This window comes from Heterodontus francisci, chromosome 17, assembly GCF_036365525.1.
Source record: "Heterodontus francisci isolate sHetFra1 chromosome 17, sHetFra1.hap1, whole genome shotgun sequence".
In the NCBI taxonomy this organism is placed as follows: Eukaryota; Metazoa; Chordata; class Chondrichthyes; order Heterodontiformes; family Heterodontidae; genus Heterodontus; species Heterodontus francisci.
In genome coordinates, this window is record NC_090387.1 from 52,122,951 (window position 1) to 52,148,202 (window position 25,252).

Consider the following 25,252-nt stretch of genomic DNA (forward strand, 5'->3'; position numbering starts at 1 on the left):
AACTAAGATGTAGAGAGATTAATTCAGGAGAGAGAAACGAGAAATATGTGAGTAAAACATTAGAGCTGAAGGACAGGTTAGTGTATGGGGCTCAAATAAGCATTTTTTATACAAACACACAGGGTATAAGGAACAAACTGAATGAATTGCCGGCCCAATTTCAAATTGCATGGTATTACATGGTAGCCGCTACATAGCAGCTATTACTGACGCACAGCTGCAAGACAGTTAAGACTGTGAACTAAATATACAAGGTTATGAGGCCTACAGGAAAGATGGAGACAATGGTAGAGGGGCAGAAGTAGCCCTAGTGTTTAAGGACAAAATCACTTCAATGATAAGAGGATATAACAAGGTAAGTAGGCAGTGGACAATTTGCCAATAACAAAAAAAAAAGGTGGCATTGTAAGCAATGCAGTTGGAAGCATAAAATTACCAAGAGATATTGATAGATTAAGTGGGCAAAACTGTGGCAAATGGATTTCAATGTAGGCAAATGTCAGGTCATCCACTTTGGACCTAAAAAGGATAGAACAGGGCAGTTTAATAAATGATGAAAAGCTAGAAACAGTGGGGTCCAAAGAGACTTGGGGATCCAGGTACACAGATCATTAAAATGTCATGAAAGGTGCAGAAAGTAATCAAAAAGGCTAATGAAATGCTAGCCTTGATATCTGGAGGACTAGTATACAAGTGGGAAGAAGACATGCTTCAGCTATGCAAAGCCCTGATTAGACCACACCTGGAATACTCCAAGCAGTGCTGGGTATCACATCTTAGAATATATTGGCCTTCGAGGGAATGTAGCGTAGACTTGTCAGAATGATACCTGACCTCCTAGAATTAAATTACAAGGAGAGATTGCATAAACTAGGGTTGTATTCCCTGGAATTCAGAAGGTTAAGGGGTGATTTGATCGATGTTTTCAAGATATCAAGGGGAACAGATAGGGTACACCAAGAGAAACTATTTCCAAGGGTTGGGGAGTTTAAGACTAGAGAGCATAGTCCAAAAATCAGAGCTAGATCTTTCAGGAGTGAAATTAGGAAACATTTCTCCTCCATGCAAAGGGTAATAGAAGCTTGGAACTCTTCTTCAAATAGCAAGTAATGCTAGATCAGTTGTAAATTTTAAATCTGAGATTGGTAGATTTTTATTATCCGAAGGTATTAAAGGATATAGGGCAATGGTGAGCATATGGAGTTAGATCACAGACCAACCATGATTTCATTGAATGGCAGAACAGGCTTGAGGGCTTAAATGGTCTATTCCTGTTCCTATGTTCCTGTACTCTTAGTATGATGTTTGAAGAGCATTTGCTTGTGTGACACTGTCCTCATTGTGCACTTGAAATAAGAGGGCGAAATTATATCCTGGCGGCGGGGGTCTCGACATCAGGAGAATCCCTGCATCGCCACTTTTCTGGAAGGCCTGCTGAATTTAGTGCCAATCAGGCACTTAAATGGACAGTGGCAGGCCTTCCATAGGATATAGAACCCCATTGCTGGAAGTCCAACCCTTGGAGAGCTGTTGGTCAATCAGAGGCCGGTGGCTGCTGCTGAAGGTGACCACCCTGGAGGTCGAGGAGCGTCGCTAGAGCCAGGCCTCCGGTACGTCGGGGCAGGAGAGTCTTGTGGGGTGGGGTCGTGGAGGAGGGAAGGGAGGGAGGGTTGGCAGTAAGGGCAGTGGAGTGGTCCCCCTTCCCTGCCACCCCCCCACCCCCCTGCCCTTGCATCCCCGGAACCTGGAAGCAACCTACACGGTTTTCCGTGGCACACTTCTTGTGCGGCAACAGGCCACCTGCCGCATGGCTAATTGTAGCAGGAGGAGGTCCTAAATTGGGAGTTAATTAGTTAAGGGCCTCAATTGGTGGCAGGATGGGAAGGCCGTTCACAGGCCTTCCTGCCTTGGACTAAATTTTGGCGGAGACGGGACGAGGGCAGGAACTCCATGCCCTGTCCCTGTCACCATCCCATCCAATGTTATGCTTTTCCCCCCGTGGCGAATTTGGAGGTGGGGAGAGCATAAAATTCCCCCCCTAGATGTGAATCTCTTGTCAGTTTTGCCACCTCTTTGGAAAAGGTTGTTCTTGAGGTGTTTCCACTAATTTAGCTTTTGTTGCTGTGTGTAGTAATATACTCTAAGCAGAGCCTTTAGAATTCTGCAACACCTCCAAGGCAATGCCTAGGACAATTCCAACTAACTCCTGCAGAGTGAGAATGTAGATTCTATGGTAGGACTGCTCTGGGTTTGGGGATATTGCAGTTGCAATAAATGTTTTAAAAACAAGTGCTAATAGGTTGCTTTTGTTTAGAAGAACTGAGCATTTCAAATTGTTTAAAAGCCAAATATTGTTTACAGTATTAATAGCTGAAACTTAATACCTAGTTGTCTAGACATCCAGGTATTAAGAGACAGCTAAGTGTTGAGTAGTAGGTAACTGATACCTAGGTGTTCTGTCAAAATAGTGCCAACTGACATGAGTCTTCCCATCCCCATTGATTTGTGGCTCATTAATCTCCATGTATTTCACACATTGTACACTTAGCTACTAAACTAGGTTTGGAGCTTTTGTGAGGAAATCTAATTAAGATGCTGAGAGCAATGGGTTGCATAATCCAAAAGCATTTTAACTTTATACACTTTAACAGCAATACTTGGAAATATATCTTCAACGTAACTGGGTCATGATCCTGGAATTCCCTACCTAACAGCACTGCGGGGGAACCTTCACCACACAGACTGCCCTGGTTCAAAAAGGTGGCTCACGACCACCTTTTTCAGGAACAATTAGGAATGAACAAGAAATGCTGGCCTTACCAGCGATGCCCACATTCCATGAATGAATAAATAACAAAAAAGTAAGTGCAGGATCCAAAATGCACAGTGATTTAAGGAGCTATATACTCTAATAAATGTTATCTGACCCCATTTAGAATCAAAGCTTCAGGCGTAAGCTCCAGTAGATTTACAATGGGGAAAGCAGTTCAGGAGGGAGATATTGGGGGAAAAATGGCAGTGGAGAAATTCCACGGCAGTTCATAGCATTAGAGGGCTGGATTTTACGTTTGCAACATGCCGGGAGCAGGGAATGGGGGTGATGGGGTCCCGTAGCGTGTGGGAAATCTGGAAGTAAGTGTAGCACATCTCTCCGTGGCTTTTTACTCCAGCCACTGCATTACCATACCATTTCCAAGTTTTCCAGTCAATTAGCATGAGCAGGCATGATGATTATCAGCTTGAGATTTCAACTTTATTATTTGAAAAAGCATTGCAAACACGCAATTTAATGGAATTCGGAGTTGAGAGCACAAGTGAAGGAAATGGCAGAATGGAGTCCAGACGTTTAAAGCTGAGCCTTGTTTTTAGTGATGCCTCCTTGGACATGATGGGAGCAGTAAGGGCCTGCAGGGAGATACAGTTTCCTACTGACAGGAGGAAGAAGCCTGCAGGTGAAACAAAGAAGGCATGACTGGAGGTAGCGGAGGAGGTCAGCTTGAGGTCAGCAGGAGCATTGTGCCACACTCATGAATTCAATGCCAAAAGCGGTTTTATGATCTAAGCAGGGCAGGAAAAATGAGCACAGTGGCACATTCACCTACATCCTGATGTGTGTATCACTCCAGTGCCTCGCTCTGCCGCCTGAAGACTACTCCAGCACATCACTCCTCACACCAACTTAGCTTGCAGGTACACCCATCGTTCCCTGTATATGCACTTCTTCATATTTCCATCTGTCCATCCACCACTGACACTCACCCTTGCCTTTATGTAATGTCTTGCCTCCCTCAGAGTCACCCTCAAGAAATTCTCTTCAACACATTCCATTACTTTCACTCATATGTCTCTTTCCCTCCTTGCAGAAGAAGAGAGCAGAAAACACCAGGGAGATGTAGTGAATTGGAGGTGGCCCTCCAGCCATCTCACAACAGACAGCTATAGAGGAGGAGATTTGGTCATTAGTGGATTCTGAGATGGGGACCTCGGAGCTACCTAGTAATAGAATACTCGAGGCTCAGCAGCATCCAGGACAAAGCAGCCCGCTTGATCGGCATACCATCCACCACCTTAACAATTTACTCCCTCCACCAGCGTACAGAGGCAGCAGTGTGTACCATATACAAGATGCACTGCAGCAACTCACCAAGGCTCCATAGACAGCACCTTCAAACCCATGATCTCTACCACCTTGAAGAGCAAGGGCAGCAGACACAGGGAAACACTATCACTTGCAAGTTCCCTCCAAGTCACATACCATCCTGACTTGGAAATATATCACTGTTGCTTCACTGTCACTGGATCAAAATCCTGGAACTTTCTCCCTAATGGCACTCTGGGTGTACATGCATCACATGGACTGCAGCGGTTCCAGAAGGCAGCTCACCACTATCTTCTCAAGGGCAATTAGGGAAGGGCGATAAATGCTGGCATTGCCAGCAACGTTCACATCCCATGAACAAATAAAAAAAATTCAATATCAGACAGCCAGATGGCATACAACACTCACTCATATTGACGATGTCAGTGAGTGAAATATGATCATGTGCATAATAATCACTTAAAACATTCTTACCTTGACAGTCCTAACTCTTGTCTTCAAGCTCCCCACAGGAGATGGTGCAGGAGACAATGACGACTCCTCTGGGGAGGACACTCCCTCTGCGCCTGCACCATCACAGGACTTGTGCACAGATACACTCACTTCAAGAAGATAGTTAGGTTTTCATCTGGTGACTTGCAAATCATAAGTGAGCAAGGGCTGATGGTAGAGACAGGGATGCTAGTGGAGAGTCCACATCAGAGGCCAGAGGAGCTCTGGTTCCGATGAAGGGTCGCTGACCCGAAACGTTAACTCTGCTTCTCTTTCCACAGATGCTGCCAGACCTGCTGAGTGGTTCCAGCATTTCTTGTTTTTATGCCAGAGGAGCTCTGTTCAGCTGGATGCAGATGCTGTGTCTCGGGCTGTTGAAGAATAGGATAATTCTGGAACAGCAATAAAGAATGTGCAATGTGCTAGCAGGTTGTTCTCCAGCTCATTGCAAGCAGGGAGGTATGGGTGGGCATGAGAGGGATGATGGTGAAAGGGGGCATGGAAGTAGGGACTTGGTTCAAAGTACTTCCACTTCTTAACTATTTGTGCACCACCCTATTCCACCTTAGTCAGTACCCCACATGCTGCTTCGTGTCCCGATGGCCCTGTCCGCTCCTGCATAGGTGCAGGTGGAACAGTCTTTGGCGGGGTCCTCATTGGCTACAAAATCCAGAAGACGTCAGCCAAGAGCAAGTCAATAGTCAGAGCAGGGATTTACCTCTGCTGAAGTCATGGGGTTTGCACCACGTATAAATGCTAGGAAGAGAAAGTGTAAAGATTTGTAGTTGCAGATGTGGATGTGTTGTACAATGTTAGAAGTAAGTATCTGTTTTATTTTTGAGCCACACATATTCTTTCTTTCCATCACTTTCTCCTCGTGCTCTTTTTGGTTGCTGGGCTGGCAAAGGCCTTTTCACTTGTAGTGAATGGGAAGAAATGAATTGATGCTGAGAAATGGGGGCCTGTGAAAGGGATGTTTGGTTGTTTGCAGGTCTGCTTTGTGGTAATGGTATTAGTGGGTGGGGAAGGTGGCTTTGCATGTTAGATGAGAGGACTAGTGGAAGCTCAGTGAACCTGACAATAATGAGGGTATCCTGGGCAGCAAGAGTGCTGCTGCTGATGCATTGACTGTATCACATTCCTCCTCCTTCTCAGAATTGTCTGAACAGGCTTATGCTCTGCGCCCTTGTTCCTCCTGCAGTTCAGATCCCACTCCTGTGCAAGTTTATGCAGAGTGCAGCACTCCACATCCATTCTAGAGACCCTGGCTGGTGTGTTCTGAAAGGTGCCTCCAGATATGTCCATGCACCTGAAGTGCATCTTCAGCATGTTGATGGCTTGATCAAGGAGACATCCTTTTGTCATATGACTTTGCTTGTATTGCTCCTGGGCATCATTGATTGGGTTCCTCACAGGTGTCCTCAGCCACATTTTATGTGGGCATCCCTCGTCTGAGTAGTCAGCCAGTAAGTCTGCTTCGAGGTGCAAAGAGATCAGGTCTGCCGCAGGATGAAAGCATCAAGGCAGCCCCTGGGAATCTTGCTCACAGCTGCATAAAAAGCTTTTAGTGATTGCACAATAATGGACTGGAAGCCTTTGTAGTTGTCACATACTCCTGGGTGATCTGCAGGTGTCTTAATTGCAACATGCATGCAGTCAGTGACACCCTGTGCGTGTGGTAAGCCAGCCAGAGTCACAAACCCAAGTGCCTACTCACTCTGACAGGCATCATTGTAGGAAAAGTTGACATAATTGCTGGCCCTGTCAAATAAACCCATCTGTCACCTGCCTTACACATTTGTGGGTGGTCAACTGCGAGCTTTTGGCAATGTCTCTGGCAGAGTCCTGGAAGTATCCAGAGGCAAAAGGTTGACGGTAGTGGTGACTTTGACAACCATTGGTAAAGTATGTCACCAGGTCCACGGCAGCAGGTCTTGTACCAGCAGGCTGCAAATGTCTGCCAACATCTTAGGTGAGATGAGCCTCCTGAGAGACTGGTGTTCTGACATGTTGAGGAAGCTTAGCCTCTGCCTGTTATTGTGTGCTGGGTATGGCCTCCTGCAAGATGCACTTCTCTGCTGATTCCCCCTCTCCTGTAGAGCTGTAGGTCTGTATGCAGCAGGCTAATGCTGCTCCTGCTGGCACTGGTTACCTTGGTCCTCATCTGAGGTCCAAAGTAACACATAGTAACAGGAATAGGCCATTTAGTCCCTCAGGCCTGTTCTGCTATTTAATGAAATCGCAGCTGATCTGTGACTGAACACCATACCTGCCTTTTCCCCATATCCCATACTACCTTTGGTTAACAAAGGTCTAGCAAACTGATTTAAAATTTACAATTGATCTAGCATTAATTGCTGTTTGCGGAAGAGAGTTCCAAACTTCTACCACCATTTGTGTGTAGATGTGTTTCCTAATTTCACTCCTGGAAGGTCTGGCTCTAATTGTTAGACTGTGCTTCCTAGTCCTAGACTCCCAAGCAGCAGAATTAGTTTCTCCCAATTTATCCTATCTTCCCCTTAATATCTTGAAAGCTTCAATCAAATCACCTCTTAAACCTTCTAAATTCCAGGGAATACAACCCTGATTTGTGTAATCTCGCCTCATAATTTAACCCTTGGAGTCAAGATATCATTTTGGTAAATCTACACTGCATTCTCTCCAAGGCTAGTATATCCTTCCTAAGGTGTGGTGCCCAGAAATGCTCACAGTACTCCAGGTGTGGTCTAACCAGGTCTTTGTACAGCTGAAGCATAACTTTCACCCCCTTGTATTCTAGTCCTGTAGCCATAAAGGCCAGCATTCCATAAGCTTTTCTGATTTTCTGTACCTGTTCATGACATTTTAATGACTGATATATCTGGATCGCCAAGATTTTGGATCGCCATTGTTTCCAGCTTCTCACCATTTAGAGAGTATTCTGTTTTATCCTTTTTAGGTCCAAAGTGGATTACCTGACATTTGCCTAAATTGAAATCCATTTGTCACAGTTTTGTCCATTTACCTTATCGATCTATTGCTTTGTAATTTTATGCTTCCATCTACATTGCTTACAATGTTGCCAGTCTTTGTCATCGGCAAATTTGGGTCTGTGGCTTTCTATTCTATCATCTAAATCATTAATAAATATTGTGAATAGTTGAGACCACGACACAGATCCTTGAGTGACACCACTAGTCACCACCAATCCTGCCAATTTGAGTACCTATCCATGTTCCCTATTCTCTGTCTCCTATTGCTCAACCAATTTCCTAAACAGGTCAATAATTTGCCTTCAATTCCATGGGTTCAACTTTAGCTAATAGTCTCTTGTGAGGGACTTTATCAAAAGCCTTCTGAATGTCCATATACATTGCATCTGTAGACATTCCCTTGGCCACTACTTTTAGTCACCTCTTCAAAAAAATCAATCATGTTTGTTAGGCATGACCTACACTTTGCAAATCCATGCTGGCTTTCACTGATCACCTGAAAATTTTCAAGATGTTCAGTCACCCTATCCTTAATTATGGACTCTAGCAATTTCCTGACAACATAAGTTAGGCAAACTGGTCTATAATTCCCTGGTTTTCCTCTGTCACCTTTCTTAAAAAAAACACAGTATAAGCGGCACTCATGTTGATCTGTAGTTCAGAGCTCCAAAATGCAGATTAAATGTACAAACCTCCAAAAGTGTAGGTGACGCCTCCAAAGTTGTTAAAGTAGCCTCTAAAATTCGTAAGGTAACCTCTCAGCACAAGTACTATGAACAAAGCCTTTCACATAAGCAGACAAGAAAGCAGCTATGAGGTGTCAGTACTTATTGGCATATTGCCCTGTCATGTATTCAGCCGTCTCAATTGCAAGTGTGTTCTTGCTTTGCTTTCACTGGCAGTTTTCTGGAAGCCTGGGAAATCCAGGTGGTTTGCTCACACATGTCTAACTCACCACTGTTAAATGAGGAAATCAGAGGGTTGGAGTTGGCTTCAATTTCTTTGGTTTTAACCCCACCACCACCCCATCCCATCCTCACCCAAACCCACTTGCTCTTCCACATTAAAATCCAGCCCATAGCAGCAGACACCACAAAAGGAGGCCATTTGGTGATTCGTTTCTACGCCAGCAACATCTAACTAAATTTCATGGTGACTTCGATGGCCATGGGATCGCAAAGTACTTGGTCGCTGATCATACTTATAAAATAAGAGGATATTTATTACTAAATTCCACCACACATTTTATTCCCTAGTCACTGACTCCATCCCTCTCCCCGACAACCGTCTCAGTGTGAACCAGATTTTTCGCAACCTTGGTGTCAGATTTGGCCCCGAGACAAGCTTCCGACCATATATCTGTGCCACAACGAAGAGCGCCTTTTTCCACCTCTGTAACATTGCTGATTCCACCCCTCTCAGCTCATCTGCTGCTGAAACCCTCATCCATGGTTTTGTTACCTCTAGACTTGACTATTTGCATGCACTCCTGGCCAGGTTCCCTCATTGTACCCTCCGTAAACTTGAGATCATCCAAAACTCTGCTGTCTCTGTCGTAACTCGCAACAAGTCCCATTCACCCATCAACCCTACGCTTGCTGACCTACATTTCAATTTCAGAATTCTTATCCTTGTTTTCAAATCCCTCCATGGCCTTGCTGCTCCCTATCTCTGTAATCTCCTGCAGCCCCACAACTCTACAAGATATCTGTGCTATTCCATTGCTGGGCTCTTGAGTATCTCCTATTTCAATTTCCACCATTAGTGGCTGGGCCTTCTGCTGTCAAGACCCCAGGTTCTGGAGTTCCCTCCCTAAACCCCTCCACCTTCACTTTCCTCCTTTAAGATGCTCTTTAGGACCTGCCTCTTTGACCAAGCTTTTGGTCATCTTTCTTAATAGCTCTTTATTGTGGCTCTGTCAAAATGTGTTTGTTAATACTCCTTGTGAAGTGCATTTAAGGTACTTTATAAAATTATTTTCAATTGCTTAGCATGACACAAAATTAGTCAAGGAAGGCAAGAATTTGGAAGATTAACTGAAGAGCTTGTGACAAGTGTGTAAATGTGCCAAATTCTAATATTTTGGATGGCAAACAAACTTTGTGGCTAAGAAGAAGGCAATTTTATGAGTAGATAAAGACGGATAGTGATATTGTATGTTGTATCAGATGGATGCCAAGTAAAGGGTCATGACATGAGCTGACGTATTCTTCAACTGATTGGCGAACAGGATGTGCAGTTTAGTGTGTGTGATTGCATGAATGGATAATATAAAATGTGAGTATTCAGAATGACACAAGTGAGTGAGAACTAGGCAACAACTACAATAGAAGAGGCTGATAGGTCTCAATGGGGGCAATACAACCCGAGGATGCAAAGAGATCTGGAGGTGGGGTGGAAGAGGTGCAAGCAAGCATTGGAAATCAGGTGAGGGGGCTGAGAATGACCAGGGTGGGCAAGAGTGGCATTGGGAACAGAGTGGGCAGAGGACCAGCAACATCCAAAATGGGAGTGGGAATGGTAGGGCCATGGTACAGGATTGCGGTGGCAAAGTAAACTGGGCATCACCATAAGCCGCAGAGCCATTGGAGAACTGAAAAGCAAGCATAATGGCAAGTTAAACATGTTTAGAACTGTTCTGTGAGATGTTGATCAAGCAACTCTCAGAATCTAATTGGCCCAGTGAGCATTTCATAAAATATTTAAAACCAGGCATGGGTCAGTAATTCAGCCAACTCATGATCCTAGACGGCCTATTCTGTTTTTGAAGCTGGCAGGTGATTTTCCTGCCAAAACTACCCCATATTAAATGGTCTTTAATGCGCACTAATATGTTTAAAATAGTTATTGGAAAATGAAAGTCTATAGTGTCTTTCACTTTTATACTTTTTTTTTTGTTGCAGCCTTCAAGAGAACTGTTTAGTTGATGAGGATATGCTTCACTTTGCAGAAGGACTCCAGAACAACTCGAGCTTGAAGGTTCTCAAGTATGTAGTGATATGCCAATAAATGTGGAATTTGTTAAGAATTATGATGCCAACTCCAATTATGTACATCGATTCATAGAGCACAGTCCATCGTGTCTTTGCTGGTTTTTTGAAAGAACTATCCAATTAGTCCTAATCCCCTAATCTCTGTCCATAGCCCTGAAAACTCTCCTTGGACAGGAACTTTAAGCTATGTACCTTGATTGAAATCTATTACAAAATTATTAAGAAAAGCTGAATCATGTATTTCCTTCTCCTTTCAGGGACATTGCTTGATTGATTTGATTGATTATTTAATTTCATCAATTTGGAAGGGATACTCTTATACAAAATGTTTTACTCATCCCAGGTGCACATGGCACTATGTTTTGCTTTTGTTCATAGGGCCCAACGTGCTCTTTGCGTTTGAGTCAGTCGTTCTCTTTTCCATTGTTGCATCTCTGATTCAGTGTGGCCAGAGATTGCAAGCTAGATGCTCGATTGTGATTTCTTTTGAAAATCTCAAGAGTTGGTTTTACTGTTGACATCCAGGTAGGCTAGTGTAAGTCAACCTTTTTAACCATATGTCATTAACCATATGTCATCGCAGTGCGGACTGTGACACCGACCACTCCCTGGTGTGCAGCAAGGTTAGCCTCAAACCAAAGAAGCTGCATCACTCCAAGCAGAACGGCCGCCCGCACATCAACACTAGCAGAATTTCTCATCCACAGCTGTTACGCAAGTTTCATCTAGCTTTGATGAAAAAAAATAGAGATAATCCCTCCTGGTACACTGGAAAAAGGCATATTTTGCATAAAGCAACATATTTGGCAAAAAACACACTGTACCTTTGAAAGGGCATTGTTGCAACACTGAATGTTCAGAGAAGCATGACATGCTCAGAGAATTGAACTTGATTTGAGAGATTCATTAACCTTCCTTCTGCTTGCAGAAATAGACAATACAGGCTCAGTAGATCCATGAAAATGGATAACTGATGGAAAGAGATCCATCCAGTTTCAAGTTTAAGAGTATTATAATTTTTTACTAGCAGTGATCCACAAAACATTTGCGGTCAAATTAATATATTTATTGTAGCCATACTTCTTTAAATACAGGATTTCTAGTTATTCTTTCACCAAAGACTTTTTAACAATCAAAATTTCTGACTTTGGGAAAAGCTACATAAAGCTGTCCATGTGTAAAAACAGGCCTAGGATTATAAATACAAATTTTGTCAAGAGTCTGGCCTTGTGACTTTTTTATTGTCATTGCGAATTGTTTTCTCCAGAGTTGAAAAGGTAGGTTAACATCTGATGAGCTCAATATTATTTGAGGAAGAAAAACTTTCTCCTTGAACAAAGAAAACAGCTTACAAACTACTGATCTTGTTCCATGACAAAGTCCTTGTTTAGGATTCAAGTTTCGGAGCAACATTATAACAGCTCCTTCCTTGAGTCTAAGTTTGTGCCATGGCATGCCTGTTGGAGTTAGACTGTGTAGAAACTTTGGAGGGTATAGACTGTTATCATCTTCTTTGTCTGTAGAATCAATGCTAAAGTATGCTTTTAACTTTTTAAAATTCATTCATGGGATATGGGCGTCGCTGGCTATTTATTGCCCATCCCTAATTGTCCTTGAGAAGGTGGTGGTGAGCTGCCTTCTTGACCAGCTGAAGTTCTAGGAGGGTAGCTACACCCACAGTGCTGTTAGGAAGGGAGTTCCAGGATTTTGACCCAGAGACGGTGAAGGAACGGCGATATAGTTCCAAGTCAGGATGGTGTGTGGCTTGGAGGGGAATTTGCAGATGCTGGTGTTCCCATGCATCTGCTGCCTTTGTCCTTCTAGGTGGTAGAGGTTGCAGGTTTGGAAGGTGCTGTCGAAGGAGCCTTGGTGAGTTGCTGAAATGCATCTTGTAGATGGTACACACTGCTGCCACTGTGTGTCGGTGGTGAAGGAAGTGAATGTTGAAGGTGGTGGATGGGATGCCAATCGAGTGGGCTGCTTTGTCCTGGATGATGTGGAGCTTCTTGAGTGTTGTTGGAGCTGTACCTATCCAGGCAAGTGGATAGTGTTCCATCACACTCCTCATTTGTGCTTTGTTGATGGTGGACAGGAATTGGGGAGTCAGGAAGTGAGTTACTCGCTGCAGAATTCCCAGCCTCTGACCTGCTCTTGTAGCCACAGTATTTATGTAGCTGGTCCAGTTTAGTTTCTGGTCCATGGATGTTGATAGTGGGGAATTCAGCGCTGGTAATGCCATTGAACATCAAGGGGAGGTGGTTAGATTCTCTCTTGTTTGAGATGGTCATTGCCTGGCACTTGTGTGATGCGAATGTTACTTGCCACTTATCAACCCAAGCCTGGATGCTGTTCAGGTCTTGCTGCATCTGGACCCGGGCTGCTTCAGTACCTGAGGAGTCGTGAATGGTACTGAGCATTGTGCAATCATCAGCAAACATCCCCACTTCTGACCTTATGGAGGGGAGGTCACTGATGAAGCAGCTGAAGATGGTTTGGCCATCTGAGGAACTCCTGCAGTGATGTCCTGGGACTGAGATGATTGACCTCCAACAACCACAACCATCTTTCTTTGTACGAGGTCCAGGGGACCAGTGGAGAGTTTACCCCCAATTCCCATTGACTGCAGTTTTGCTAGGGCTCCTTGATGCCACACTCGGTCAAATACTGCCTTGATGTCAAGGGCAGTCACTCTCTCCTCACCTCTGGAGTTCAGCTCTTTTGTCCACGTTTGGACAAAGGCTGTAATGAGGTCAGGAGCCGAGTGACTGTGGTGGAACCCAAACTGACAGTCACTGAACAGGTTATTGCTACGCAAGTGTCGCTTGATTGCACTGTCGACAACCCCTTCCATCACTTTGCTGATGTTCGAGAGTAGACTGATAGGGTGGTAATTGGCCAGGTTGGATTTGTCCTGCTTTTTGTGTACAGCACATACTTGGGCAATTTTCCACATTACTGGGTAGATGCCAGTGTTGTAGCTGTACTGGAACATCTTGGCTAGGGGAGTGGCTAGCTCTGGAGCACAAGTCTTCAGTACTATTGCCGGAAAGTTGTCAGGGCCCATAGCCTTTGTATCCAGTGCCTTCAGCCATTTCTTGATATCATGTGGAGTGAATCGAATTGGCTGAAGACTGGCATCTGTGATGCTGAGGACCTCAGGCAGAGGCCAAGATGGATCATCCAGTCGGCACGTCTGGCTGAGGATGGATGCAAACGCTTCAGCCTTGTCTTTTGCACTGATGTGCTGGGCTTTCCTCATCATTGAGGATGGGGATATTTGTGGAGCCTCCTCCTGTTTAATTGTCCACCACCATTCATGACTGGATGTGGCAGGACTGCAGAGTTTCGATCTTATCTGTTGGTTATGGGATCACTTATCCCTGTCTATGCTTCCCTGCTTCCACTATTTGGCATGCAAGTAGTCCAAGTGTTGTAGCTTCACCAGGCTGACATCATTTTTAGGTGTGCCTGGTGCTGCTCCTGGCATGCCCTCTTGCACTCTTCATTGAACCAGGGTTGGTCCCCCTGCTTGATGGCAATGATAGAGTGGGGGATATGCCGGGCCGTGAGATTACAGATGTGGTTGAGTTCAATTCTGCTGCTGATGGCACACAGTGCCTCATGGATGCCCAGTTTTGAGTTGCTAGATCAGTTCGGAATCTATCCTATTTAGCACAGTGGTAGTACTACACAACACGATGGTGGATATCCTCAATATGAAGATGGGACTTTGTCTCCACAAGGACTGTGCGGTGGTCACTCCTACCAATACTGCCATGGACAGATGCATCTGCGGCAGGTAGATTGGTGAGGATAAGGTCAAGTTGTTTTTTCACTCTTGCTGGTTCCCTCACCACCTGCCTCAGACCCCATCTAGCTGCTATGTCGTTTAGGGCTCGGTCAGTAGTGGTGCTACTGAGCCACTCTTGGTGATGGACATTGAAGCCCCCACCCAGAGTACGTCCTGTGCCTTTGCTACCCCCGGTGCTTCTTCCAATTTGTATTCAACATGGAGAAGCACTGATTCATCAGTCGGGATGGGTGGTTGGGGGAGAGGTGGGGGGTGATAATCAGCAGGAGGTTTCCTTGCCCATGTTTGACCTGATGCCATAAGACTTCATGGGGTCCAGAGTCAATGTTGAGGACTGCCAGGGCAACTCCCTCCTGACTGTATACCACTGTGCCGCCACCTCTGGTGGATTTGTCCTGCCGGTGGGGCAGGACATGCCCGGTGATGGTGGTGTCAGGGACATTGTTTGTAAGGTATGATTCCGTGTGTATAACTATGTCAGGCTGTTGCTTGACTAGTATGTGGGACGGCACTTCCAATTTGGCACAAGCCTCCTGACGTTAGTAAGGAGGACTTTGCAGGGTTGACAGGGCTGGGTTTGCCATTGTCGTTTCCAGTGCCTAGGTCAATGCTGGGTAGTCCGTTCAGTTTCATTCCTGTTAATAGACTTGGTAGCAGTTTGATACAACTGAGTGGCTTGTTCGGTCATTTCAGAGGGCAGTTAAGAGTCAACCACATTGCTGTGGGTCTGGAGTCACATGTAGGCCAGACCAGGTAAAGACGGCAGACTGCCTTCCCTAAAGGACATTAGTGAACCTGACCGCTTTTTCTAAAACTTTGGAATAATAAGTTGTATCAAATAATTGTCCCTGCCATTTTGTCACACTTAAACCAATTCCATCATCTCATCCTCATCCCTCCCATCAGTCTCATCCCATTCGTCATGGAAACAATCCCTCTAGCCAGGGTAACATTTTTGTATTGAGCTCCCTTTTACCTTTTTTTTTTAGATTAGAGATACAGCACTGAAACAGGCCCTTCGGCCCACCGAGTCTGTGCCGAACATCAACCACCCATTTATACTAATCCTACACTAATCCCATATTCCTACCAAACATCCCCACCTGTCCCTATATTTCCCTACCACCTACCTATACTAGTGACAATTTATAATGGCCAATTTACCTATCAACCTGCAAGTCTTTTGGCTTGTGGGAGGAAACCGGAGCACCCGGAGAAAACCCACGCAGACACAGGGAGAACTTGCAAACTCCACACAGGCAGTACCCGGAATCGAACCCGGGTCCCTGGAGCTGTGAGGCTGCGGTGCTAACCACTGCGCCACTGTGCCGCCCTTCCGATGTTTTTGTTCTACACCAAACCCTTCCACCGCCAACCATTGGTAGCCACAAGTGCATTACATGCTCCAGTCCTCCGCAAGTACCAGGCACCGCCCACCAAATAAACCCACCAGACGCACCCCTTAAACTGATCAATCAAAACAGTCTGTACTGACAAAAACTGAGTATTAGTGTTGCAGATGAAGCATTGCTGGCTATATTCTTAGATATCCTTTTGACTTTTTTTGACTGAATAAGTTCATTTATATGTGTTTTCCTGTGAAAGTGCAGCAGCAATTCTGGGTCATCAAAATGAGCTATGTTTCACAAAAGTAGATGAATGTGCACATAATTCAACATCACCGTTTTCTGGGCACCCAGCCACTAATTCCAATTGTCTGGAGTTTGACAAAGTGGATGCCCATTCATACATCTCTCCTATCCCCCACATGTCCAGGTATAGTAATAGATACATTTTAAATTGATTATCAGGCTTTGTGAGAGATAGACCTGTAATTGCCACCCATCAGATAATATCCCACTAGCAAGACACTTGACTTTTTGACAGATCTTTTGTTTGAGATATCTGAGGGTCAGACCAAGCTTCTTCAGTTCAGTTCAATCAAGTTCACAAATTACTGAGGTGAGATCAAGCTTGGTGTCTGCAAAGACATCTATTTATGAACAAATGCTCGTGGGAGGACTGTTAATTTTTATATCAGAATATGGTTTTAAGGCAGTGATGAGAATTGAGAACTGTATTGGTCATTAAACCTACTGTCTTATTTTGCTTCTCTGTATATTACTTTCTCTTAAACATAAAGTTGTTTAGCCTGAGCCACACAGTCCCATGGTATTTTCCGGTCTTTTGGAGAGACCAGGACAATAAAGTGGGCAGTCTGTACTATTTCTGATGCATAACCCAATGGTATAAATGGTCATAGTTTATCCTGAGCCACACTGTTTCATTCACTGAATGAATAAGGTTTTGGCCTGGCATTAGAGGTTGACGTCATTTGCCTAGTATGGATGAACAATATTGGAGGCTGGCCAAATTACATGAGTAACCTCATTATACATGAACAGAACGTCCATACCATGGTTTTCTATTTGTTCCTGTCTGCAGGCTGGCTAATAATAGGATCAGCAGAAAAGGAATGGAGTTAATTGTCAAAGCTTTGAAGCACAATGTTACTATTGCATCTGTGTGGTAAGTACTGAGTTAAAAATGAACAAACCAAATACATTGTGGACTTTCCAGCTGTATTCATTGAGAAACCACTGTATTCAACCTTTAGGAACAGGAGTAGGCTGGACAGCCCCTTCAGCCTGCTCCGCCGTTATAGAATTATAAAATAGTACAGCACAGAAGGAGGCCATCAGCACATCAAGTCTGCGTTGGCAAATGATGCAATTACAAGCTTCTTCGGACCACACAACCACATCTGTCTACAGGTTTGTGTTTAGAGATACAGCACTGAAACAGGCCCTTCGGCCCACCGAGTCTGTGCCGACCATCAACAACCCATTTATACTAATCCTACACTAATCCCATATTCCTACCACATCCCCACCTGTCCCTATATTTCCCTACCACCTACCTATACTAGTGGCAATTTATAATGGCCAATTTACCTACCAACCTGCAAGTCTTTTGGCTTGTGGGAGGAAACCGGAGCACCCGGAGAAAACCCACGCAGACACAGGGAGAACTTGCAAACTCCACACAGGCAGTCCCCCGAATTGAACCCGGGTCCCTGGAGCTGTGAGGCTGCAGTGCTAACCACTGCGCCACTGTGTGATCTGAAAAAGCTGTTATTAGATCATGGCCGATCCATACCTCAACTTCATTTAACCACCTTTATTCCATATCCCTTGATAGCCGAACCTAACAAAGATGCATCAATCTGAGTCTTGAAAATTTCAAATGGCCCAGCATTCACAGCCTCTAGGGAGAGATTTAGATTTCCACTACCCTGTGCGTGCGTGTGTGTGTATATTAACAGTGGTTCCTTAAGCTCTAACTTAGCCCCATCAGTTCTGCGGTGAGCACACTTAGATTTTAATTTTCCGTGCTAACTGAAGAGCGAAACTGAGTTGAAAGAAATAAGAATGGAGGCAGAGATTTTTTGAAGGGCAAAACCAAACACCAGGCTGGATTTTAAAAGAAGCCAGGGAGGAAATAGCGGATGCGCTGAGGATCATCGTCAAATCCTCGCTGGATACGGGCGAGGTACCAGAGGATTGCAGGTCTGCGAACATTATACCATTGTTTAAAAAGGGTGCGAGGGATGGGCCAAATAATTATAGGCCAGTCAGTCTGACCTCGGTGGTGGGTAAATTATTAGAATCAATTCCGAGGGACAAGATAAACTGCCACTTAGAAAGGCATAGATTAATCAGGGATAGTCAGCATGGATTTGTTAAGGGCAGGTCATGTCTCACTAACTTGTTTGAGTTTTTTGAGGAAGTAACAAGGAGGATTGATGAGGGTAATGTAGTGGATGTGGTCTACATGGATTTTAGTAAGGCATTTGTCAAGGTCCCGCATGACAGAGTGGTTAGAAAAAGGAAAGCTCATGGGATCCAGGGGAATGTGGCAGGTTGGATCCAAAATTGGCTCAGTAACTGGAGACAAAGGGGAGCAGTCAACGGATGTTTTTGCGAATGGAAAACGGTTTCCAGTGGCATTTCACAGGGCTCAGTGTTGGCCCCTTGCTGTTTGTGGTATATATTAATGATTTGGACTTAAATGTGGGAAGCATGATTGTGAAATTTGCTGATGACACAAAAATTGGCTGTGTAGTTGATAGTAAAGAGGATAGCCATAGACTCAGAAAGATATCAATGGTTTGGTTGAGTGGATGGAAAAGTGGCAAATGGAATTCAATCCGGAGAATTGTGAGGTAATGCATTTAGGGAGGGCAAACAAAGCAAGGGAATACACAATAAACAGGAGAATATTGAGAGGGGTCGAAGAAGTGAGAGACCATGAAGTGCTGGTTAGGCCACAGCTGGAGTATTGCGTACAGTTCTGGTCACCACATTACAAGAAGGGCATAATTTCTCTGGAGAGAGTACAGAGGGGATTTGCAGGAATGTTGCCAGGGCTTGAAAGTTGCAGCTATGAGGAAAGATTGGATCGGCTAGAGTTGTTTTTCTTAGAACAGAGGAAGCTGTGGGGTGACTAAATTGAGGTGCACAAAATTATGAGGGGCTTAGATAGAGTAGACAGGAAGGACCTATTTCCCCTAGAGGAGAGGTCAATTACCAGGGAGCACAGATTTAAGGTGATTGGTAGAAGGATTAGAGGGGACATGAGTAACCTGCAAGGCTACGGACCAGGTGCTGGAAGGTGGGATTAGATTGGGCAGCTAGTTTTTTCGGCCGGCACAGACATGATGGACTGAATGGCCTCCTTCTGTGCCAAACTTTTTCTATGGTTCTATTTTCTGGGCCCCCAAGACAAGGTCGGAGTTGAGGGTTGGCCATAGAATTGCGATGGGAGGTAGGGGTGAAGGGCCAGTTGCCTCACCATCGCCAAGCTTTTGTCAGAGGCAGGATAGGCCGACGACGGCCTTTCCAGCCAGAGGCCAATTGAGGCCCTTAAGGGTCTCTTCCCCCGCCACTCGTATTTAACTAGCAGCAGAGGTTGACTCCATGCAGGGAGGTCACCCAGTAATATGAGGCACCTGGGCTCATGGAAGACACCCCGCCAGGAAAAACTCCAACTCCCTGGAACCCCTTCCCCTGCACGTAACGCCCTCTCTCCTACTCCCATCCCTCGTCAGGGACTGGGTGTCCAGCGCTGGGCCTGGGTCCAAGGCCTCTGCAGCACCGGGAGCGGCCAATCACAGGGCTGGCAGCTCTTAGAGGTGGAAACCCCATCTTTAAAGGGATGGCGCCAGGCATTTAAGTGCCGGAACAATGTAAGATCGCACTGGGGTGTGGGGGCTCAGAAAGGGGTTCCGCCCCCACATTTTTGCCAGGAACCTCGCCGGCGCCATAAAATCCAGCCCACCATCTGCCCTGACCTTGCATATGATAATTATTAAATAAGCCATATTATTTTGTTCCAATCATTAAAGCAGAAACATTGGCAATCCAATTGAACAGTTCAATGGGATGTTAAGATAGAACATAGAACATTACAGCGCAGTGCAGGCCCTTTGGCCCTCGATGTTGCGGCGACCTGTGAAACCATCTGACCTACACTATTCCATTTTCATCCATATGTCTATCCAATGACCATTTAAATGCCCTTAAAGTTGGCGAGTCTACTACTGTTGCAGGCAGGGCGTTCCACGCCCCTACTACTCTCTGAGTAAAGAAACTACCTCTGACATCTGTCCTATATCTATCACCCCTCAACTTAAAGCTATGTCCCCTCGTGTTTGCCATCACCATCCGAGGAAAAAGACTCTCACTATCCACCCTATCTAACCCTCTGATTATCTTATATGTCTCTATTAAGTCACCTCTCCTCCTCGGCCTTTTTTCTTAGGCCTTCTCATCCAAAACATCCTGCTATCATTGATTATTGCTAAAGATGCAGTCTACAATATCTACATTAAACAAAGCAATTATTTTTGTGGTGAGAATTAACATGGGCAGTGTTTAGCAGATTTATTTACTGGGTGGGTACAGGGGATGCTGAACTCGGCCAAAGAACTGGGAATGTGGATTTTCTGTTAAGCTTCAAGGCAGGACCTCTATCAATTTTTGGACCTGTTTCCTGCCCAGCAGCTGGCTAAATAGACAGTCTGGTCAGTGGGTCAGGAGGCAAAACCAGCAGCAGCAGGCTTTGGTGATGGTCCATGGCAATCAGAGGGGCATGGAATGCAGTGATCGCTGTACATTGTGATTGGGGGAAAAGTCAATGATTGGGAGTGGTGGGAGAGAGAGAGTTTGCGATCAGCAATAGGGAGGCTGATGGCTTCTTTGAGGTGCCGAGGGAGGGGCGGGGAGTGTTGGAGAACGTATTTACATTGTGGAGCCAGCAGTTCCTGCCTCCGTTTTACTGTCAGGTTCCCCAACCTCTGGGGAAACTCACACAGTAGCAGTTAATTTTAAATGGAGTCAATTGCACTGTGGGAGGCCGATTTAAATAGGTTAATGAAGTAACTCGCTTCTCCACAGCAGGACATTTGGACGCATGAAACCACCACCCCCCCCCCCCCCCCCACCCCCCCCCCATTGTAAAAACTGTAGAGGACACATGTACGGCAAGTTAGGGTGACGTTTCATGCATGTGACACTTTAGCATCCTACCCATCGGCCTGATGTTGGAGCTCAATATTGAGACCGCCATCACTGGAAAATTTTGATTCAACAAGTTTTATTTTCCTGTTTATAGATAGGATTCACCTTACCTTTAGACATTTAGAAAAACATAATGCAATCAAACCGAGCCAACATGGTTTTATGAAAGGGAAATCAGGTTTGACAAATTTGCTGGAGTTCTTTGAGGATACAACAAGCAGAGTTGGTAAAGGGGAACTGGTAGATGTAATGCATTTGGATTTTCAGAAGGTATTCGATAAAGTGCCACGTAAAAGATTATTGCACAAAATAAGAGCTCCGGGTATTGGGGGTAATGTGTTGGCATGGATTGAGGATTGGCTAACACACAGAAGGCAGGGAGTTGGGATCAATGGGTCTTTTTCAGGTTGGAAAGCTGTAACTAATGGAGTGCCACAAGGATCAGTCCTAGGGCCTCAACTATTTACTATCTATATTAATGACTTGGAGGAAGGGACAGAGTGTAGAGCATCCAAATTTGCTGATACCAAAGTAGGTGAGAAGGCATGTTGTGATGAGGACACAAAGAATCTGCAAAGGGATATAGATAGGTTAAGTGAATGGGCAAAAACGTAGCAGATGGTGTTCAATGTGGGAAAGTGTGAGGTCATCCACTTTGGTAGGAAGAATAAAAAGGCAGATTATTATTTAGATGGAGAAAGACTACAAAATACTGCAGTACAGAGGGATCTGGGTGTTCTTGTGCATGAAACACAAAAAGTTAGCATGCAGGTGCAGCAAGTAATTAGGAAGGCAAATGGAATTTTGGCCTTTATTGCTCGGAGGTTAGAGTCTTGTTACAACTGTACAGGGTGTTGGTGAGGCCACATCTGGAATACTGCGTACAGTTTTAGTCCCCATATTTAAGGAAGGATATACTAGCATTGGAGGCAGTTCAGAAAAGGTTCACTAGGCTGATTCCTGGGATGAAGGAGTTATTTTATCAAGAATGGCTAAACAGGTTAGGCCTTTATTCATTGGAGTTTAGAAGAATGAGAGGTGATCTTATTGAAACATATAAGATTCTAAGGGGGCTTGACAGGGTAGATGTTGAGAATATGTTTCCACTGGTGGGGGAATCTCAAAATAGGGGACATAGTTACAGAATAAGAGGACACGCATTTAAAACTGAGATGCGAAGGAATTTCTTCTCTCAGAGGGTGGTGAATCTCTGGAATTCTCTGCCTCAGAGAGTTGTGGAGGCTAGGTCACTAAATGTGTTTAAGGAGGAGGTAGATAGATTTTTGAAATCTTGGGGAGTCAATGGTTATGCAGAGCAGGCCCGAAAGAGGGGTTGAGGCCTGGGACAAATCAGCCATGATCTTATTGAATGGCAGGGCAGGCTTGAAGGGCTGAATGGCCTACTCCAGCTCCTATTTCTTATGTACCTGTAATGTCCCCAGAACTCAAATAGATTTTCAATGCTCTGTCCAAAGTTGGCTATGAGTAATACCTGTTTGCAGAGATACCATAGGGCTGCACATGTCCCTGGAAGCATATCTAAGTGTGATTTTCAAGAGAAGGGACTGAAATTTTGATGGGAGGAGGCAGGGTATTGAAGAAGCTATCAGACTCCGCAGTCTGTCATATTCTATTTACAGCACAAGTAGGAATCTTGTGCAGCTCAAACTAATTCTAAAACAAACTTGAGTTACATGAAAAATATTGAGTTGTTTTTCTCATCAGGTTAAGAGGAAATCAAGTTACTGCAGAGGAGATCAAAGAAATGACCAGAGCAGAAGGAAGATTGACATTTTGATCCAAAATTGAAAAGGGAACTTTGTGACCTTTTGATAATTCCCTCATTTAAAAAAAACTCTGCTGCTGTGTTTCTGTCTCATGAACTATATTTATAGATGAGAGAAATTTGTAATGGTCAGTATCATATTCATAAATGTCATCTCTTTATTAAACATTTTTTATTTTATCCTATCATTTGCTCTTTGTGGTTTTATTTCTGTTCTTCACTGGAATGGTTCTTATGTTTGCATGGTTAACACGGTGGATTTCACTTACAACATTTCCCTCCTTTTATTGTTCCTATCTCCTCCTGTGATCCTGACTCTCTCCAGTATCCGAGGCTTGTGTGCTATATTTAAATAAAGAACTTGCATTTATTTTGGTACCTTTTTAATGCCCTCAGGACATATCAAAGTGTCTCACAGCAAATTAAGTATTTTTGAATTGTAGTCACTGTTGTAATTTAGACAAACACGTCAGCCAATTTACACATTGCAATGAGATCATATTTTCTTTTAGTTATGCTGGTTGAGGGGAAAAAATGCTAGCTAGAAGATTGCTTGCCTGCTCTTCAGCAAATAGTGCTGTGGGATCTTTAATGTCCACTTGATCATCCAGACAGGGCCTCTGTTTAATGTCTTATCTGAAAGACGGAACCTCTGACAGTGTAGCATTCTCTGAGTATTGCAGTAAAGTGTTTGCCTGGATTTTGTGCTCAAGTCTCTTGAGTGGGGCTTGAGTGCATGACCACCTGATTCAGGGGCAAGACTGCTACCACAGAGCTAAGGAAGGCATTTAGCCCATGTTTCTTGATGTCCATTTTTTTCTCTTGTTCATTGTTACAGAATAATTCTGGAACATTTTATCATATTCTTGCTACTCTGCACAGATGTAAGCCTAGAAATCACTGTTGCTTAAGTATCAACTGTGAGTTACTGAAGATTTTTGGGAGAATTTTCTCTTCACCGTTAGTTCCCATTGTCACTTATATTTGCTGCAGGAATAAATTATGTGATCCACTATCCACACAAAAAGTTGACCAATAGAGCATCAAAACTGATTTACAGGCACAGCAAGAAAACTGCTGACCTGAAGAAAACTGCCAAAGTAAGACTGAAGTAAAATTTTGAATACCAAGTACCTGCCCCGAGTAACCATGCCATAAAGAATACCCACATTATCTGTAAATGAATTTGTACAGAACCATTCTAATCATTAATAAAAGCTTGTCCTATGTTGTCCTACCACGAGAAACAATCTGCTGAATGCGTACCATTCACGGCATACCTCAGTATGGGAGAAAATGCAGTCAGATAGAAATCTTAAAGGTGATGGATTCAAGAAATCCTTGTAAGCCAGCCTAGCTGTATGATGTGTGTTCATTTAGTGTCATGGAATAAGCTGCAGGATAGGTACAACCTGAAATCTCAGAATCTTAAGACTACTTATCTGTTTACATACATGACAAGATGGCTCATATTTAAAGGGAGCAGAGCTGGTAGAGGTTCCAGACACTACAAGCCTTTGATTCTATTTGAGGAGGCCACACTGCACAATGTAGAACATGATGGTATGGGAATATTAGGGGAGGGTGAATCTGCGCTTGTACCCTCATGTTCTTACAATATTTTGTCTCCCTACTTGGTTACTAATGCAGGCATAAACCGACCTTCAAAACTATCAGGCATAGTATATTATAGTGTAGTAAATGTTTGAAGGTGCTACCTGAATCTACATATTGACATAGATTCCTCTTCTATATTACAAGGCTAAAATAAACAGACTGGTACAGCCAATGCTGAAACAAACCAGCATCTCTCTACCCTACATCACTCTTGCAAACCTTTCTCTAGCAAAAGCCCAGCCAAATGCTCCCTGAAGGGTGTAGATGGTGAGTTAGAGGAGGTAGTGCTGAGTAAGTCGCAATGCATAGATGGGCAGAAGCAAATGTTGGCTGAGAAGTAGGCAGTTTCTGCCTAGATGGCCATCATGGTTCATGTTTCTGCTGCTGTGCCTAGGAATGCCAACCTCACATGACTGCCTCATAGAGGAATTGCCCTTTGAGCTGGAACAGTTATAGAAATCATTTTGAGTTCAGCCAAAAAGCTCTCTAATGTCTGATGAGTATGGAAGAATCCATTTGCTGGATCTGCAGAATCATTAATGAAGGGTTATCTGTACTACAGTCTACCATAGAGTGCATGTCAACTGCAGTGGAACAATCTGGCATAGCTTTGAATCACAATTGTACAGCACAGAAACCGGCCACTCAGCCCATCAAGTCTGTGCTAATATTTTGCTCCACATGAAATACCTATTGCTCTCCATTCCAATTTAATATTTCTCTCAAGCAACAAACTAATTCCATTTCAACAACGATTTGTGGCAAAGAACTGCAATTACACACTACACTAAGCAAGGAAGTACATTGTTTTCACTCTATTTGTATTTTGTCCTGAAGAGATTTTTTTCTGATTCTGCAATCAAAAATATCAGGATACCATAGGATAGTAGTTGAGGGGACA

At 44.2% G+C, this 25,252-nt stretch overlaps 1 protein-coding gene across 5 annotated transcripts in view; it reads left to right on the forward strand.

The window, feature by feature from the left end:
• The window catches only part of nod2 (nucleotide-binding oligomerization domain containing 2), a 59,027-nt gene extending 36,108 nt beyond the window's left edge, over window positions 1-22,919 (forward strand). For 4 of the 5 annotated variants that reach the window (XM_068049437.1, XM_068049433.1, XM_068049436.1 and 1 more), the window contains 3 exons: window positions 10,467-10,550; window positions 16,813-16,896; window positions 22,674-22,919. In XM_068049437.1, the coding sequence (XP_067905538.1) occupies window positions 10,467-10,550; window positions 16,813-16,896; window positions 22,674-22,746 (241 nt within the window). In that variant the 3' untranslated portion in view covers window positions 22,747-22,919. Of the gene's footprint in view, window positions 1-10,466; window positions 10,551-16,812; window positions 16,897-16,984; window positions 17,133-22,673 lie in introns of those variants that run through there. The other variant, XM_068049435.1, reaches the window with a different exon arrangement.
• The last annotated feature ends 2,333 nt before the right edge of the window (window positions 22,920-25,252 follow it).